Genomic DNA, 18,078 nt, shown 5'->3' with positions numbered 1-18,078 from the left:
CCCTAAATCTTTGCAATCCAATACCGTAGATCTTAGATATTTCAAACTAATAATTTTGTTAGATCAAATAATCTATTTTTGAGAGATTAAAGATTTACACCATCCTGTTGCAAAAATATATACATTTGAGTTGGTGACATACAGTCAATTCCTTTCACTAGAAGGGGATCATTCATTTGAAGTACAGTCCCATTTTGCCTTATTAACTCTGTATTTGTACTGTAAAGCTTGTTTTAACAACTTTATAAAGTGAGCTTGAAGTTTACAGTGACAGGGTTACTCAGAAACGACCCAAAACTCTAGAAATATAACGATCTTAAGAGTAATTCCATTACTCTTGCCTTTATGCCAGAAATTCAGATTTTCTAATCCCTATATCTTTTCAACCCGATGGTGTAAACCTTCGATATTTCAAAAGACTATTTGATCTGACACAATTCATAGTTTGAAATATCTAAGATCTATGACATCAAGTTGGAGAGATTTAAGGATTACAAAATCAAGAATTGTTGCAAAAACTAATTTTCATTTCTCTTCAGCCATCACTATAGTACAGGGCTACCCAAAAATTATGGCACTATAATGACTATCGAAAACTCATAAGATACAACGAGCTGGAGGATGCACTTGTGTTGGATAAAGTCCGAAAACTTGAAACCGAAACCAGAGCTAGAAGGTGTCCTAAAAGAAATGGTGCGCCCTGTACTTCTTAATATCTACATCTAATTTGAAGGTACAAAAAAGGCAGACCACATTTTGAAAACTGCAAGACTAAAAGATTCTTTTGGTAAATATGATGCCGCGTCGTAACTTTATTCCCATGTTTTAAATGGACACCCTGTAGGAGTAGGAAATCTTTGAAAGTTTGTCTGATGAGTTTTGGTTTCACAAAAATCACCTGAAATATCCGGACTGAATCTCATTTAGGAAAATGTTTTATGGGTTGAATAAATTCTTAAACCATCAACCAAAGATCATAAAGAAAAAAGCACTATATTCGTAAGCTCTTGAAAAATGTCATCTTCAGTTTATAACATGCTCTTGTGTTTAAGAGTAAATTGGAAGTGAGCAGCAAAATTGTTTCAACATAAATTCATCCTTTAGCTCGTCGTGTTTAAAGAGTAAATTGGAAGTGAGCAGCAAAATTGTTTCAACACAAATTCATCCTTTAGCTCGTCGTGTTTAATGAGCTTTCGGTAGTCATTAAAGTCTCATCCTTTTCTCGAGTAACCCTGATTGCAAAGTTTAAATAGTTTTCAATTATTAAAAACGAAAAACAAAAAACGTAAAACGTAAAACAAAAAGCGAAAAACGTCAATTGAGAAACGAAATCGAAAAACGAAAAACAAAAAAACGTAAATCGAAAAACGAAAACCAATTTTCTAATTGTTTTGGTTAATATCTTTTTGTCCAAATAACAATATTACATGATGTGATAAAAGCAAACTTTGCAAGAATACAATTTTAAAAAAGAATTCTCATATTTTGTGGTGTAAAAACTTTGAATATTTAAAAAATTCCACGTTATTTTGAAATCTTAAAAGGCAGACCCAAATCATGAGGAATTTAAAAAAAAATACCATTTTGATAAAAAATTATGTTAGAATGATCACTAGTTCAATGTCTTAAGTCTTCTTTCATTACATAGCTGCAATTAAATCCAAAAACTGTGGAATAGGAAGACGACTTTCTAGAAATCCTCATGTGTATTTGATGTACTAGAAATTCAAGGCGCTTCGCGCCCTTCTTTCTGGGCTTTTAGGGCGCTTCGCGCTCATCTTCTATTTAAATTGTGAACATGTTCTTTTTGTTAACATTTAAAAACAAATAAGAAATTTTTTTTTTGCGGATTTAAAAAAAAAATTCGCGGATTTTTAAGAATTTTTTTTTTTTTTACAAAATTAAATGTCCCACAAAAAATTTGGGCCCGATCGGTTCAGCCGTTTTGACGTTTATTGGATACAAACAAACAGACAAGCCAAATTTATATATAGATTTACAAGACAAATAGTTTTATTTAGTAAGTTAAAAATCACTTAAGTGAAATGGGCCTGTTTACACTGCACGTCTGCTGTGTGTCATGTTCATTGGACTAGTTAGTCATAACGTTGTCTAAAAGTCGTTTCCCTATAATATAAATATCTTTATTAGTTCCCAACGAAATTTGTAAATTTTGCCTTTTCGCGGTATTTTTCAGTAAAGCGTTCTTTTCGGAAATTTTACCTCGGTTCCATTCTCACAGTGAAATAAAATCACATCATTCCAATTTATTTTGTAAACCCAACTTAACCATACAAAATTCATTATTAAAATTCATATTTATTAGAGTTGATATAACATATACATGACAATAGCTAGATATACAATACAATTAGGGCAAGGACATATTTGAAGATGACAATTTTATGAACATCAAAATTAGGAAATAACTTCTCACGAAACTCTCGTGATAGATTGAGACGCAAAAAAAAAAAAAAGATTTTTCAAATGTTTTCAATTATATTTGAATAAGCCTTGATATTTGTCTTTTTTTAATGTAAATGTTAAGATATTATTCATTAAACCTATCTCCAGAACACTGGTTCATTAGTGCAGTGATACAATATTTATACTGTAAAACCATATACAAGTATTTCATGTATTATTCATTAAACCTAACTCCAGAGCACTGGTTCATTAGTGCAGTGATACAATATTCATACTGTCAAAACCGTTTAAAAGTATTTCATGTATTAATTTTTTTCACAATAATTATTAACGATGAAAACAATTAAAGAAAAATTTTAATCAGTGGACAAATTTCATCAGAATAATGCATATTCATTAATTCCATTTATAGATTGAGATTCTTGATTTTCAGTGCAATAGGTTGGAGAGGATCCTGGAGCTGAAGGTTTGGGTTCAAGTTCTCCAGGTCTAGCTCCAGGATCTCGTTTACAAGGTTCTGAACCTCTTCCATGTTAATCAGCTCAGGGTCAGGACGGATCTCTTCACCCGACCTAAACATATTTAGAATTGTTTACAGTCCATTTACACGTTTAGATATATTGGGGTCATCTCCCACTGTGAACTGATTTGGAGGTCATCTACCGCTGAACTGATTAGGAGGTCATCTACAGTTGAACTGATTTGGAGGTCATCTACCGCTGAACTGATGGACGATTATTTTAAAAGTGTCACAAAAAATGAGGTCAAAATATGAGGGACAAGCTCCAAGTACATTCCTTGGTCAAAAGTAGTAACTGAATAGGTTGATTAATGTCGTCTTCTTTGAGTAGAAGTTGACTGTATAGTACGGAAAATCTATTTATTCCGAATGGAAAACACATAAAATTTATTGTTTCTCTTTCATCTCTGTACATACATTTGCTATAAAGGAATTAAGTCTGCGTCACAAACTCTGATCTTCTAATCTCTAAGACATTAGATTTTTAAAACTATGAATTCTGTTAGATCAATTAATCCAAGATATCAAAGGTACCATCAGGTTGTACAGATATAGGTATAATGAAATTAGAGTTTGTAGCACAGACTTAATTCTATTGTATCAAATGTATCGAGATGAAAGAAAACAAGAAAAAACAATAAATTTGATGTGTTTTCCAGTTGAGAAATAGAATCAGGTAAAAGTAAATTCAAAAACTTGGCAAAATCTTTTATAAATGATTAGAAAACATTAAACTTTGAAAGCTTCGAAGTGTTGATAAAATTAAATTAATCATTTTTAGAAGCTAACACTAAAAATTTTAAGGTCATTTGGGTGAGGAGGTCTGATAAAAATTTCTTGTTGGTTTAACCTGAGTATAGAGATGATATCTGTGACCCTGGAGTTGATATTAGTCTGTATTCCTGCTCGAACCAGGATTTACCTGAGTATAGAGATGATATCTGTGACCCTTGAGATGATATTAGTCTGTATCCCTGCTCGAACCAGGATTTCTGCTGCTTCACTGTTCTCACAAGCTCCCTCAACCACCTCAACATTTTATAATAAACTTTTAAGTCTAACTTATAACCTACATCTCTCTGATTTAAATCAGTAAGATATTCAAAACTTTATCTATGGCGGTTTGCAAGCTTCATTTACTTGATATTAAAAGTGTAACATAAATCTCTTCTGAGTTTGGGCCCAATCGGTTCAGCCGTTTTGACGTCTACGCTTTAATTAATACAAACAAACAAACAGAAAGATAATTTATTATATGTTTATAAATAAAAACCCAGATTTTTAGAAGTAATTGTGTTTGGAGCACTATTATGTTACTAGCAGACTCCAATGTACAAGTTTGCTTTTAATCCCACAAAGAATTTATTGTTACCTTACTTTTTTTAATCTTAAAAGGGTGACTTTTAGTTTTTATAAATCTGGTTTCAGTGTTGGTTTATATAAGCATTATATACTTGAAGTAACCTAGACGATATTGTATCCGGAGAAGATTGAATTTGAATAATCCGATCTAACCTGGAATAGGTAGATAAGCTTTTCCTTCCTTATTTCAGTTTTCATCTTGAAATACCGGAGAAGAGGAGAGGATGGTAGAACCAAGGGAACCTAACAAATGATTCAAAGGAACTATAATTTACTAATCAAAGGAACCATAATTTACTAATTTACTGATTCAAAGGAACTATAATTTACTAATTTACTGATTCAAAGGAACTATAATTTACTAATTTACTAATTCAAAGGAACTATAATTTACTAATTTACTAATTCAAAGGAACTATAATTTACTAATTTACTGATTCAAAGGAACTATAATTTGCTAATTTACTGATTCAAAGGAACTATAATTTACTAGGAATGAGAAAATATGAATTTGAAGTGAGTGTTCAGGTACTTTTTTTTAGCAATGAAGGAAAAACGATTAAAAGAAAAAAGGACTTATCTTTTTAAGATAATAAATTTCAAGATATGTACAACTATCAGTAAATTATTCTTATAAATGTCAATATGTCATTGTCTAATAAAATTCTTGAGGTTTTTGGAGTAATTGACAAACCTTTAATTGATTTTTTATGAGAACTTGCAACCTTAGGATCTACCCACCTCGTGATAGTGCGAGGAGAAGAGAGCATACGGAGACTCCTCCTGTCTCTCTACAAGGTTACTAATCACACCCATGAGAAGAGCCATCCCGTCCACAGGAGCAGTTCCTTTACCAAACTCATCAATCAGGAGAAGAGAATATTTATCTCCGTGTTTTAAAGCATGACTAACCTATAAAAAAAGAATATTGGTCGGAACTAATGAATAAAGAGAAGTGGATGAACTAGGAAAGGATAGTGGAACTATTTGTCGCTGTTCATTAAACCCGACCTCTGGGGACGGTGTTACTGTTCATAGAAAGACTTCTCATAGATAACAATTCAAATATAGTATATTTCATAGATACACAGATACAGACAATTTAAAGACACAGAATTTCATAGAGAATTTGAGACACAGAAATATCGTAAAAATACCAGTTCATAATATTTCAAACAAGAAAACTTTGGATAAAGTGCATAATTCATGTCTTTTTATCTGTGAAATGTCTATGCAATATGAAAAGCTAAAACTATTGTAGTTTCATGTTTATACCTGATTAATATCACATAAGAATGATGATAGACCAAGACTGACGGACTCCACTGTTTGTATCCTAGTAAACAGCTGATGAAAAATAGGTATCCTAGCCGCAGCAGCAGGTACCCAACAGCCCAGCTGACCCAGGTACACGATCAGACCGATCTGTTTCATGTACACACTCTTCCCGCTTGAATTAGGACCTGAGAGTACATGAATCCTACCATTGTCTCCACCTAGTAGAGTAGAGTTGGAGATAAAAGAAGTTACATTTAACTCCTGGAGAGGGTGTCGTCCGTCCAATATTTCTAAATAAAATATTTTTAAAGTAATTCCTTATAGACCCTTTATCTAAATTCATAACTGTTCCCTTTGCAATTTTTTTTTTGAAATTTCAGTGCTTTTATACATTTATTTTGTTCTGTTTTTTTATAAAGTATTATCTTCTCTTTTTATCTATGTAAATAAATCGCTGACTAAATCAGAGATTGTAACTTTTATTTTGATATTTTTAATCTTGAACGCGTGATCTCGATATCCAACGTGGACATATGAGGATCAATGCTTGATTCCTCAATGATGATCATACCTTGCGGTTTTTTCTGCAGGGTATGACCAAACACGGAATATTGTAGAAAGTGTTTAATTTAGTTAAACTCACTTTTGTAGAGAACCCATATATGAAAATAATCAATTTTCAAAATTATAAACATTAATATCTAATTCATACTTGATCAGACAAAGTTTTTAAGGATACTGTTGTGAATCTTTACAAGAAGGAGAGGCACTTGAAATTACGCTTCCTGTCCCAGTAGAAGTGGCATAAATGAGAGTGGAAAGCCAATAAATTTAATTCCCGATAAAAATAGAACCCTTAATTGCTGACTAATAACTTTGAAACAGCGAAAACAAAAAATGTTGGATTTGGAAAACCCTAAAACTGATAATCTGAACCTCCTTTCATGTTTCCTAATTTCTTCGAAGCATTTTGTTTATTTTTCCTTGAATGCATTCAGAGCACTTAGTATGAACAGATATTTATTCAATCTTGTTTATGAGAAACATTCTAGGCTTCGAGGCACTGTACTCTGTACACTGTACAGACACAAGGACAAATAGAACATTTATTAAACACATTGGACAAAAGGGACACTTATCAATGAAATTTAAAGGACAATGGTTAGATTTTATGTAAAAACTACATAACAAAAAGATATTTAATCGACAATAAGGACAAAAGGGACACTTATCAATGAAATTTAAAGGACAATGGTTAGATTTTATGTAAAAACTATATAACAAAAAAGATATTTAATCGACAATAAGGACTATTTATGAAGAAGAATTATATATTATGATCAAAACGAACATTGGATACAAAAACAGGAAAAATGTGTATTTTTTTAACACGAGCTTACATATCGCATGAAAAAAAAACAGAACAGAAGTCATACTTTGAAATATCGTAGGTCGACGACATCGGGTTGCAAAGATATATGGAATAAAAAATCAGAGTTTGTGGCAAAGACTCAACTTCTTTATTGAAATATATTTTCAACACCGAGTTTCATTAATTTTTTTTCAGGCGGTCTTTTAACTGTCTACCAGAAAGGGAGTTTAAATAGATAGATATATATTTCGGCTAAAATCACAAAAAAATACATTTTTAATTTTATAATTTAATAGCCAAAGGGCCCGGCGTTGCCCGTGGAAAAAAAATTAGAAATAAAAAATTAAGATTTTTTTCTCAATCCCCCCCCCCCCCCAGGCCACCCATGAGTGTTTTATTATATAAGATAACTAAACAATCACTAACCAGGGCTACAGCCTAACCATTTCTGCTAAATTTTAGTTAAAGATAAAAAGAGGTATTCAGGATACTAGGGTGTATCAACTGAGTTGGTTATAGTTATGAAAAAGAAAAAGAAGAATATTAAAAAAGTTTTCACAAGTTTTCTTCTTTTTGTATTCTGATTAAATTCCAGGAAACTAATATATTTGAGTTTAGACGGACAAATATCAAATACAACAAATATATCCTTAATTAAATATTAAATATTTGAAGGAGGCTTACTTTTATATTTGGTAAAATCATTTCTAGAAATACTCAACAGGGTGTTATAACAGAACCTGATTAAAGGATTTAACATGTGGTAATTCTAACCTGAAGGGGGTTCGATATTTTTTTAAAATTTATAATAAGTGATAGCATTCCTTAATATACTAACAGGGACTGTAAGTGTAATTTCAAGTGACCCTCCATGCAAAGATGTCAATGCCCGATTTACAATGATTCCCGTGAAACCTTTGTCTGCTCAAGTTTGAATTAAATATCATTGTTTTTGTTTCTTTTTGTTTTTATTTTCATTCGTGATTTCTCTGGGAATGTCACTCGTGCATTGCTTGTTTAAAAAAGGAATGGAGATTGGAGAAGCTACAAGAAACAATCGAAATAATCACTTTTCGAATCAGAAAAACGACATTTTTGATCTAATTAAGATTTAAAGGGTATCAGTGTGAATCTGGCATTGCCATCTTTGCATGGAGGGTCACTTGAAATTATGCTTACAGTCCCTTTTAAACAAGGATAATTAAAAAGAAAAATTCCTTCTATTTATTCTGCATACTGCGAACAAATTGTGTATTTTTGTTGTTATAATAAAACAACTCCCCAGAGAGCATGAAGCTAACTTGTGTTTAAAATTGTGAAAAATTAATTACTTTCAGCCATTAGAACGTCAAGTTATGTTTTTGCTAATTAATTCATTAAACAAAAGTCAAAAATGTACATGATGTATAATGTATATCAACATGCATACAAATCAATAGCTGGCAAATTTTAATGAAGTTTACAGACTTGAAAATCAAAAAGATTTACTTTCATGTATTTTAATATATACGATGTCCATCAAAACACGGACAATTAAATGTTTATTTCATTATTGTATGCATATTGCAAAAGTCGTACATTCATATTATTTTGCTTATAATTTCCAGCATTTTTTTTTAGGGGTGGGGGGATTCACCCATGTTGTGATGTTTATTTTGAAAACCATCCCCAATACATACCTAGAGATCCGTCCTCAGCTAGAACAGGTTTCTTCCAGTTGTTCTCCAAGCTGATTATGGACAGGGAGAGAATACAATCTAGTTCTGCAACCAGGTTTACTCCGGTCTCAAGGTTTCCAGCTTCCTTGATACTCATCTCATCTACTTTATTCAGGGGGAAAGGGGGGAGGGAGGTTTTATCCAAGCGAACCATTTTCAAAATCCCCTTTATTTGAGTGAAGAACTCAAATTTTCTAATCCTTAAATCTTTACAACCTGTAAACCGTTGATATTTTGATTATTTGATCTAACAGAATTCATAGTTTGAAATATGTAAGGTCTAAGCCATTGGGTTGCAAAGATACATGTAATAAAAAACTTGAGTTTGTGGAAAAGAATCAATTCCTTTTTTAAAAATAAAGGTTTCACAAAATATGCCGCGTTCTTTAAATTTAATTTCTTTAAAACTAATTTTAATATCTCATAAAGTATAATGTTATCCCTTTAGTATTGCTTCAGAGAGTTTAAGGAGAATGTGGGATTCTAATCTCGTGATATCCAGGAAAACATCTCCTTAAAATATTCAAATCTTAGATTAACAAGGAACAAATCTATTTCCAGTTGATTCATCAAAATATACCGGGAGCTACAGAGAAAAGGGATTGACGTGTTCTCTAGTGATCTCCAAAATCCATTTACTTATGGTTCGGAGCTTCGGATCCACAAAAACATAGACCCCCCCCCCCNATGTTGACCTATATTTATATAATCTATGGACGAACCGAATGTTGACCTATATTTATATAATCTATGGACGAACCGAATGCTTGATCTATATTTATATAATCTATGGACGAACCGAATGTTTGATCTATATTTATATATTCTATGGACGAACCGAATGTTTGACCTATATTTATATAGTCTATGGACGAACCGAATGTTGACCTATATTTATATAATCTATGGACGAACCGAATGTTTGATCTATATTTATATATTCTATGGACGAACCGAATGTTGACCTATATTTATATAATCTATGGACGAACCGAAGTTGACCTATATTTATATAATCTATGGACGAACCGAATGTTGACCTATATTTATATAATTTATGGACGAACCGAATGCTTGATCTATATTTATATAATCTATGGACGAACCGAATGTTTGATCTATATTTATATAATCTATGGACGAACCGAATGTTGACCTATAATTATATAATCTATGGACGAACCGAATGTTGATCTATATTTTTATATTCTATGGACGAACCGAATGTTGACCTATATTTATATAATCTATGGACGAACCGAATGTTGACCTATATTTATATAATCTATGGACGAACCGAATGCTTGATCTATATTTATATAATCTATGGACGAACCGAACGTTTGATCTATATTTATATAATCTATGGACGAACCAAATGTTTGATCTATATTTATATAATCTATGGACGAACCGAATGTTTGATCTATATTTATATAATCTATGGACGAACCGAATGTTTGATCTATATTTATATAATCTATGGACGAACCGAATGTTTGATCTAGTTCCATCATTCTCTCTGTTTTGAAATGAACAGCCCCATTGCTCTCAAATATGAAATGATAATCTGAGAGAAGGTTTTAAACAATATTTCAAAGGTTTGAAGCAGATTATTCTTTTAAAGGACAGAAAATTTTTACGTTATAATAATTAGAATATTGCTCAATTTTAGGTGTTTCGTGTAAAATAACTTTTAGTTCGTAAAAAACAAAAAATGACGAAGTATTTAAAAAGTTGATTACAATTCACTTAACAGAAATTAACGCGTAGCTAAAGTTTTGGAACTTTGAGAGTAGAAAAGTAGAATTATTTTTGTTGAGGTTTTTAATATTTTTTTACATACAATCTTCAAACCTTTTTAACTTATTAACTTGGACCAATATTTTTGACTAGAATTTTACAAACTAAGTAAGAACTATGCTGGAAACGATTACTAAAATTAAGAAAGACTTAGAATTTTTTTAGTTTTAGCTATTGTAAGACGACGGAAAAATTTCTACGAAAAAAAATAAAATAAATATATTATAAATAAAGATATATTTTGTAAATCCCTTTTTTCAAAATTCTGGACATTTCCCTTTAAAGAACATAATTAGAAATAGAATATGAAAGGAATATTTAGGTTCAGTTAAAATTCTTTTTCCTTCCCATTGCTTGCGGATATCACTGATGCGTGTAAATAATAGGCTTTAAAATATTTTCTAAGAAAAGAAAAGTTTTCAGTTGAGATTTTGACAATTTTAGAAAGATTTAGGTTTATTTCTCATTTAGATATTTGAAAGATTCTTTTAATTCTTTAAGTTTTAGAAAGGAAATTTCTAATTCTTTAATTTTCAATTGTTTAAGAACTTCTCTCCTGGTATATTATGATAATCTGCCATCTCCGGGTTCCCATCCAATGGTAGAGCAACAACGAACCCAACCTGAGGGATATAGGTTACAGTGCAGACATTCAATCCAACCCCAGGCAACTTCTTACACTCCTCCTCAGCTACTGTAGATAGGAAACCTGGCAGGGAGTTGTGTAAACTTTTCTTCTTATCCAGCTCCGGGTATACTCCAGGTTTAATGGTCAGGGTTTCAGAGCTCATGGAGCTGTCGAAATCAATAACCTGGTTCATTATCGACCTGAGATTATAAATCTGACGGTTGATAACTGTACAGATATCCTGAAATATTGGAACCTGTTCTTTGTGGTTCTTGACGAGCTGAGATATTGCTATCATCCCTCCTAGGGACTTATACAAGGTTTGCCAGTCCATCATAGACATATGGTTAGAGTCCAACCTCTTCATCAATCTGTGAAAATTCTTCATGGACTTGAGAGCTTTAATAAGTGACGCGACGAATTCTTGATTCTTTCCTGAGTTTAGAAACGCAATTGCTTCGTGTCTGTTCAATAGTACCTTGATATCTGCAGAGGGACACCTCAGCATACGGTGCAGATATCTTGAACCTAGAGAAGTAAAACAACGATTCATATAAGAGAACATACTTAATCCTTCCCTCTTCCTGTTCCAGCTTCCAGCTCTAGATCCGCTCTGTTGCTGGGTAGAGCTGTAGATCTGAAGATCGTAGAATGCCGCTTCATTCATAGTCAACACTTGTTCAAGACCCAGATTCTCTACAGTTAATATTCTTGAACTCCCAACCTGGAGAGAATCATCAAGATCCAACCCTGAACTAGAGTTCTTGTCCAGATATTTAAGAAGTCCTCCAGCGGCCCGAACCATATTCTCACAATTCATTCCTAGGTATGCAGAGACACGAATAAGTTGCCATTCTTCTGATCTAGCTGGAGGAGTTAAATTCATATTCTGGAACCTTCTCCTACAGGTCTGATACGCAAACTCTACTCCAGGACGAACTATCGTGTTTATCTTCTTGTAAGCAACATCCTGTCTTGTATCGTTCATTAGACAGGTAGAGTTGACAGAACTAATGTTGGAGTCTGCTCCGCACAAGGATTTGATCTTGTTTCTAAAGGTTTCGTCCTGTCGAGCAGAGTAGATAACATGGTTAGGGGCAGTCTGATGAATTAGACTGGAGAGAATCTCGAATTCTGGACCAGCATCCGGGAGATCATTGAACAGAGATAGCTTGCAGGTCAACGTGTTATAAAGAGCACCACCCAACCTACCTCCTCCAAAGAATAAAGAAAGAAGATTTTCTTCCAAATCTTCTTCGTTAGAACTTCTCAGATTAAAGTCTCCAACACTATTTCTAAAATCTGCCGCATTGTTGCTGACACTCAACCCTCCTGAACCTACTCTAGTTGGGAGAGATGGGACGGAATTCACGCTACGAAGAGATTTTGAGCTCCTAGATCTTCCAAACCCCGAACTGAGGTCCGGATTGTTTCCTGATGGGGTTGTCTCCTTTTCCTTCCATGAGTCTAAGTTCTGTATACTCCAGGAGGAGAGAACCTGGTTGGTTCTAGATCTTATCTCCGGGATACAAGCTGATTCTCCCTTATTCTTTCCTGTAGAAAACTCCATAAAATCTTTACTAATTTCAGTTGGGTTGGATGAACAGTTGAAGCTCTGAGTTTGAACATTATTCTCCGATCCTAGATTAAATCTTGCTCCGAAACATAATTTGAACAATGTAGTATCTTCTACTGTTCTCATATCAGTTCTTAAGTTTTCATTAAGTTGAGTCTGCTGGAAGAGATTAGTTTCTCCTGAGTGGGTTTCATCTTGTTCATCTCCTGCTACTGTATCCTTGAATAGATCCTGAGTCCAGGAAAAGTCTGTTGTCTCGCCTACAGGTCTCTATAAATATAATAAATAGACAAGCTGACGGTCAATTCTTCGAAAAACAAAATGAAAATTTAAAAAAAACTTTTATCGAATAAGATTGCAGTATGGACAGGATCAACAAGAATGTACCCCCCAACAGCAAAATAAACTTTTTAAATCCAGTTTCTGGTAATTTCAAATTAAAAACTGGGCATACTCGATTTACAACGGTACAACCTTTATCAGATCAATACTGTTGCTTTTTTAGCTTGAAAAGTTTCAATTTTGACAATTTTCTCCCATTGTATCTGCAGTGGAAATGCACACAATCGAAAATTTTATGATTCTTAAAAAGACATGTAAATGGTGAGTCAGTTGAAATTACGACTACAGGGCCCTTGAACCCAAAATCAGATATGTTATATCTTCCATATTAAAAAAATAAGGAATTATTAACATATGGAAACCTGTCATAATTTTAATTTAATGAGTATTGAGTTTTAGTGACAAACTCAAATTTTCTAATCCCAACATCTTTGCAACCTGATGGTGTAAACCTTTGATATTTCAAACTTAGATTATAGAAACAGACTTCATAGTTCGAAATATCTAGATAGAAGGACTAGATAAACTCAATTCCTTTCCAACATTACAGAAAACTTGAATAAATATCTCCATGAAAGAAACATTGTTTTACCTTATTATTTTGTGCAGGATTCAGCTCAGTGCCATCATTAGGAAAACCTCTAAACAAGAACAAAAAGGATTTACTGTTAATTTCTTAGGAATGTAATTTTTATCCGAAACTCGCAATTTTATGATCTATATCTTTGAAACCTGATGTTGTAGACCTTTTATATTCCAAATTCTGCTATATTAGAAAATTTTGAAAAATGTGTATATTCAATTTGTTAAAACCTAAACAAGAAAACTGAACAATAAGGATAAGATGTGAAGATAAAAAAGGTCTAATTGTTCTTTTTTATGGATTAAATTTAAGAATTGAGAGGTAAACATTAAAATTTTTAAATGGCATACTTTTAAAAAAAAAATTCTTATGTGCATAATTTTTTGTTTTTAATAGTGGCTAACAATAGTTTATTTTGTCAAAGTAAAAAAAATTGTGTTTAAATCAATCACCGTCATGCTGCAAAGATATAAAGATTAGAATATTTTAGTTGGATGGGTATGTTCAGTTCCTTTAAAACTTAACTAGATAAGATATAAAAATAACAAAGGTCTTTGTTCCTTTATTTTAGTTTTTTTACGAATTTAGTTTAGGAACTGAGAGATATCAACATTTGTTAATTGCTTATTAGCTATTTCAGATTTAATATGTTTTTCCTTGCTTATAATTTGAGAGTTTTCATTGGGAAAAGTAAATCATGCCAGAAGACAATTTCTATGCAATATCAAAAATTAGTTTGATATTTAAATAACTACATTATGTTGATTAATTTTGTTTTATCAAGTTGAAAGGGGATTTTCCAACAAAAATAATATACCTTAATTGAGAAGTTAATAAAAATCGATAGCGTGGATATTAGAGAAAATGTAAATCTACCTTCTCATGATCGTATCTTCTATTAGCTTCTCTTTCTTGGAAGCCGGTTCTTGGTTCTCCAGGCTCAGCTCATCTTCTTCTCCGCTGTACTCGTTCTCGATCTCATCCAAGCTTAAGTCGAACACGGATGTGAGACGGTTTCCAATCTTTTCATTTTCTTTAGAACCAGATCTAAACCTTGGTAAGCTAGACTTATTTTCTGTTACAAAGGGTGGTGAGGACTCTAGGTCCGACCTACCGAATAAATCAGACGAACAGATTGTATGATGCCCAGGGTTGATGTTGAGATAAAATCCAGGTACATGGTATTCACCAACATTAATGGATTTCTCTTCATTTGAGGAAACCGTCTCATGTCGTCTTTTTCTTATTGAACTATTGAACCTTTCATCTCCATCTGAGTACTGAGGTTTACACCCTGACTCCCACTCCATAGTATGCCTGGATACCTGGTGAATTGAAGAATCTTCTGCTACAATACTATCAAGGAGCTGTCCAATTGTTTCTCCAGGGTTCTCTTCAACTCCTAACTTGCGGAGCGGAAACCGTCCTTCCTCATGTTGGTTGCTTTTATCTTGGCAATCCCAGTTAACTTTTTCCACCATCCTTAACATTGGTGTTAATTGATTTAATATAGGGTTTTCCGTCCTATTGAGACAACCATATTCAGGAACTGTGGGATGCTTTCCCTTTACAAGAGAACCCGGAGAAGGACCAGATAACTCTACAACAACTGGTGACCCCTGAGAAGATGATGACAGTGGTACTAAATCTGAAGGGCCCTGATCAGCAAAGACAGATGTCTGACAATGTGTCTCTTTATCTAACAGAGTGGAAGAAGGTACCACCAGTTTTTCTATTTCAGAAAAACATTGAGGGGAGACCGATGATCTCTCATAACCACTTGAATTCTGCGCTGAGAATGTTTGCTTCTCCGCACCACGAGGTTCAGTAGGAGGGGTTGATTGATGGACGTTATTCAAAGAAAAGCCAAGAGCAGGGGGTCCCATCTGGGCGTCCTTTAGAGGAGGGCCAAGGGCAGGGGGTCCCATCTGGGCGTCCTTTAGAGGAGGGCCAAGGGCAGGGGGTCCCAACTGAGCGTCATTTAGAGGAAGGCCAAGGGCAGGGGTGTTCGGCGGGATGTTCGTTATAGGAGGAACATGAAATGGGTTTGTCAGCTGCTTCTGAGGAGGGTCAATATCAGAAGTTGTTACCTGGATGTCATTTTGGGAAGGGGCAATGGCACAAGTTGTCATCTGGATGTCATTTTGGAGAGGGGCAATGACACAGGTTGTCAGGTTGTCTGAGCAACTCACAGGATAATACATGGGACTTATATGCTCCGTGTAGTTTAAAGCGGCATCTAAATCATGATGTTTCGATTCCGTGATGATTTGACGGGATTCGTGAACAGGACGAGTTTCCTCATTACCGCTCGGAGCGAGATTAGGAGTAGGACTCGGAGAGGGGCCAAAAGCAGGAAGAAACAAATCTGTGCTGCTCGGAACATGACCAGGATATTGGTTTATCCGCTCCACCCTTGAAGTAAAATGGAGAGGTTGGTAAATGTTCTTCTGGTGATGATCATGAGGATTTAAATATTCTTGATCTAAATTAATTAAATTTACAATTATATTTATCTCACTAAAAATGTTTAGAGAACACAAAAATGTTTAAACATATTGGTTTAAAAATTATATAATAAACTAAAATGTGATTTACTTATCACTTAAAAACTTCTGAAGAAATTTTAGTCTTATATAATTTTAATCTGTTTGATTAGAATAATCGCTGTTTGATACTGTAATAACATTGTAAAATTTAGAAGTAATAACCAACAAATAACCAGTTAATATTTAAAGTTTTAAACTTATGGAATTAATCTTTAAATCTTAATCAAAAATTCAACCCAAAATAACACCTTTAAGATGTGGTGGAGGAACTGGTTCCGGGCGGGTTTGGTTCTCCTCAACTCCAGTCTTGTATTCTCCGTCCAGGAATTGACTAACTGAGAGATAATTTTGAGAAGATTTATCCAAACTAACAGGGCTGTACACAGATTCAGAACCTTAGCATTTGAAAATAAAAATATTAGAGAGATAAGGAAACGTAAAACTTTGGTTCAAAAGAATTTAGTTTTTGGCAAAAACTCAAATTTTATTTGTAACCTTCGATATTTTAATCTTAGATTATTTAATCTAACAGAATTCATAGTTTGAAAAAGCTAATGTCTACGACATTGGGTTGCAAAGATATAGAGATTAGAATATCAGAGTTTGTGGCAAAGACTCAATTTCATTTCATTGAACAAAGCTGAAAATTGAGTTTTTGATCAAATAATTCAAATTGTTTCCTAGATTAGTTTTGTTGAAATCTTCAGAAATATCCTGGACAGTATTTTCTCCTCTGAGCCCAAGGACGGAGTCCGTCCTGTGCTGATCCAGGAATACCCTATGCTCCTCTACCCACCTATTTTTCCGATCTCCAGGTTGGATGAAGACCTGTGCGGACGGAAAACTAGGCTGGTGTGAACTATATTCAACTTCCATTAAGGTGGGATCTTCATCATTTCTTATATTCTTCTCCTGACTTGTGTGAATACTACCGATCTCAACCTCTGTATTAGGTTCAACCCTGATCCAGGATTGAACATTGTATTCAACTCTACCACCTGATGTATAAGTATCCTGTACCCTCCTGACTTGAGCCTCCTGGGAGTAAAGTCGGGAGTTTTGAATAGAAGCATCCAACCTATTCATCCAGGTAGTTGTCGTATTCATTCTTTCTATTCTAGCAAAAACATAAAAATAAGTTTCAGGTATTCGCGGATCACTTGTAAGAACGACAAAGATGTTTATTTAAAGTTTTTATCAACATATCAATTTTTCAAAGATAAACAGTGACAATTGGGTTTGTAGTTTGCTAGAAAACAAAATAAAATTTAGCTATGTGAGAAATAGATGATCATAAAATTCTAGTTGCTAGAAAACCTCATTAAGGAAAAGCTAAGCTATAAGCATAATTACAAGAAGATCATCAAAATAAAGCTAATATAACTAGTTAAATTTAAAAATCGGAAAATTTTCTATGCAGAGGGGCTCTGTTCCTTTTACAACCTGGCTATTTCACTCGTGTGTCCCACCTCCCCCCTATATAAACACCCAGTTACGGCCTTGTGTTCATGTATGAATTATGAGATTGAATATTTGCAACAAACTCAAATTTTCTAACCCCTTTATTTTTTTCACCGGATGGTATAAACCATTGGTATTTAAAAAATAGACTAGTTGTATAAAAAGAATTCATAGTTTGAAATAACAAAGGTCTACAACATCAGGTTGCAATGATATAGGGAGTTAAAAATTATATATTTTGTGGCAAGTGTGTAGTTCCTTGAAGCATAAGCATTAAAGAACCTTGCATATATTAAATCTATTTCTTTATAAATGAAGGGATAACCAGTGTATGAATATATTTAGCTGAGGGGGAATGATACTAAAAGCAAGATTAATATCCACCATTAAACTAGAAATTAGATAAACAAAGAAGAAGATTGCTAGGATGTACAGGGTGGTCTGAAATAAAGACAACAG

General features: G+C 33.4%; 1 protein-coding gene across 1 annotated transcript; it reads right to left on the bottom strand.

Moving 5' to 3' along the window:
• Positions 1-2,306: 2,306 nt before the first annotated feature.
• Positions 2,307-17,294, bottom strand: LOC111695719 (uncharacterized). The gene is made up of 13 exons (XM_023465130.1): positions 16,839-17,294; positions 16,407-16,553; positions 14,486-16,094; positions 13,619-13,667; positions 11,037-12,954; positions 10,170-10,247; positions 9,120-9,190; positions 8,639-8,762; positions 5,585-5,877; positions 5,051-5,221; positions 4,463-4,552; positions 3,870-3,976; positions 2,307-2,999 (listed from the first exon to the last, which is right to left on the bottom strand). Exons 1-13 carry the CDS (start codon positions 17,263-17,265, stop codon positions 2,834-2,836), a joined length of 5,250 nt encoding a protein of 1,749 aa, XP_023320898.1. The 5' UTR covers positions 17,266-17,294; the 3' UTR covers positions 2,307-2,833.
• Between the last annotated feature and the right edge of the window lie 784 nt (positions 17,295-18,078).

The sequence above is a fragment of the Eurytemora carolleeae genome, unplaced genomic scaffold (assembly GCF_000591075.1).
Source record: "Eurytemora carolleeae unplaced genomic scaffold, Eaff_2.0 scaffold82, whole genome shotgun sequence".
Taxonomy (NCBI): Eukaryota; Metazoa; Arthropoda; class Copepoda; order Calanoida; family Temoridae; genus Eurytemora; species Eurytemora carolleeae.
Note: the sequence above shows the minus strand (reverse complement) of the source record. Positions and strands in the feature narration are given on the sequence as shown.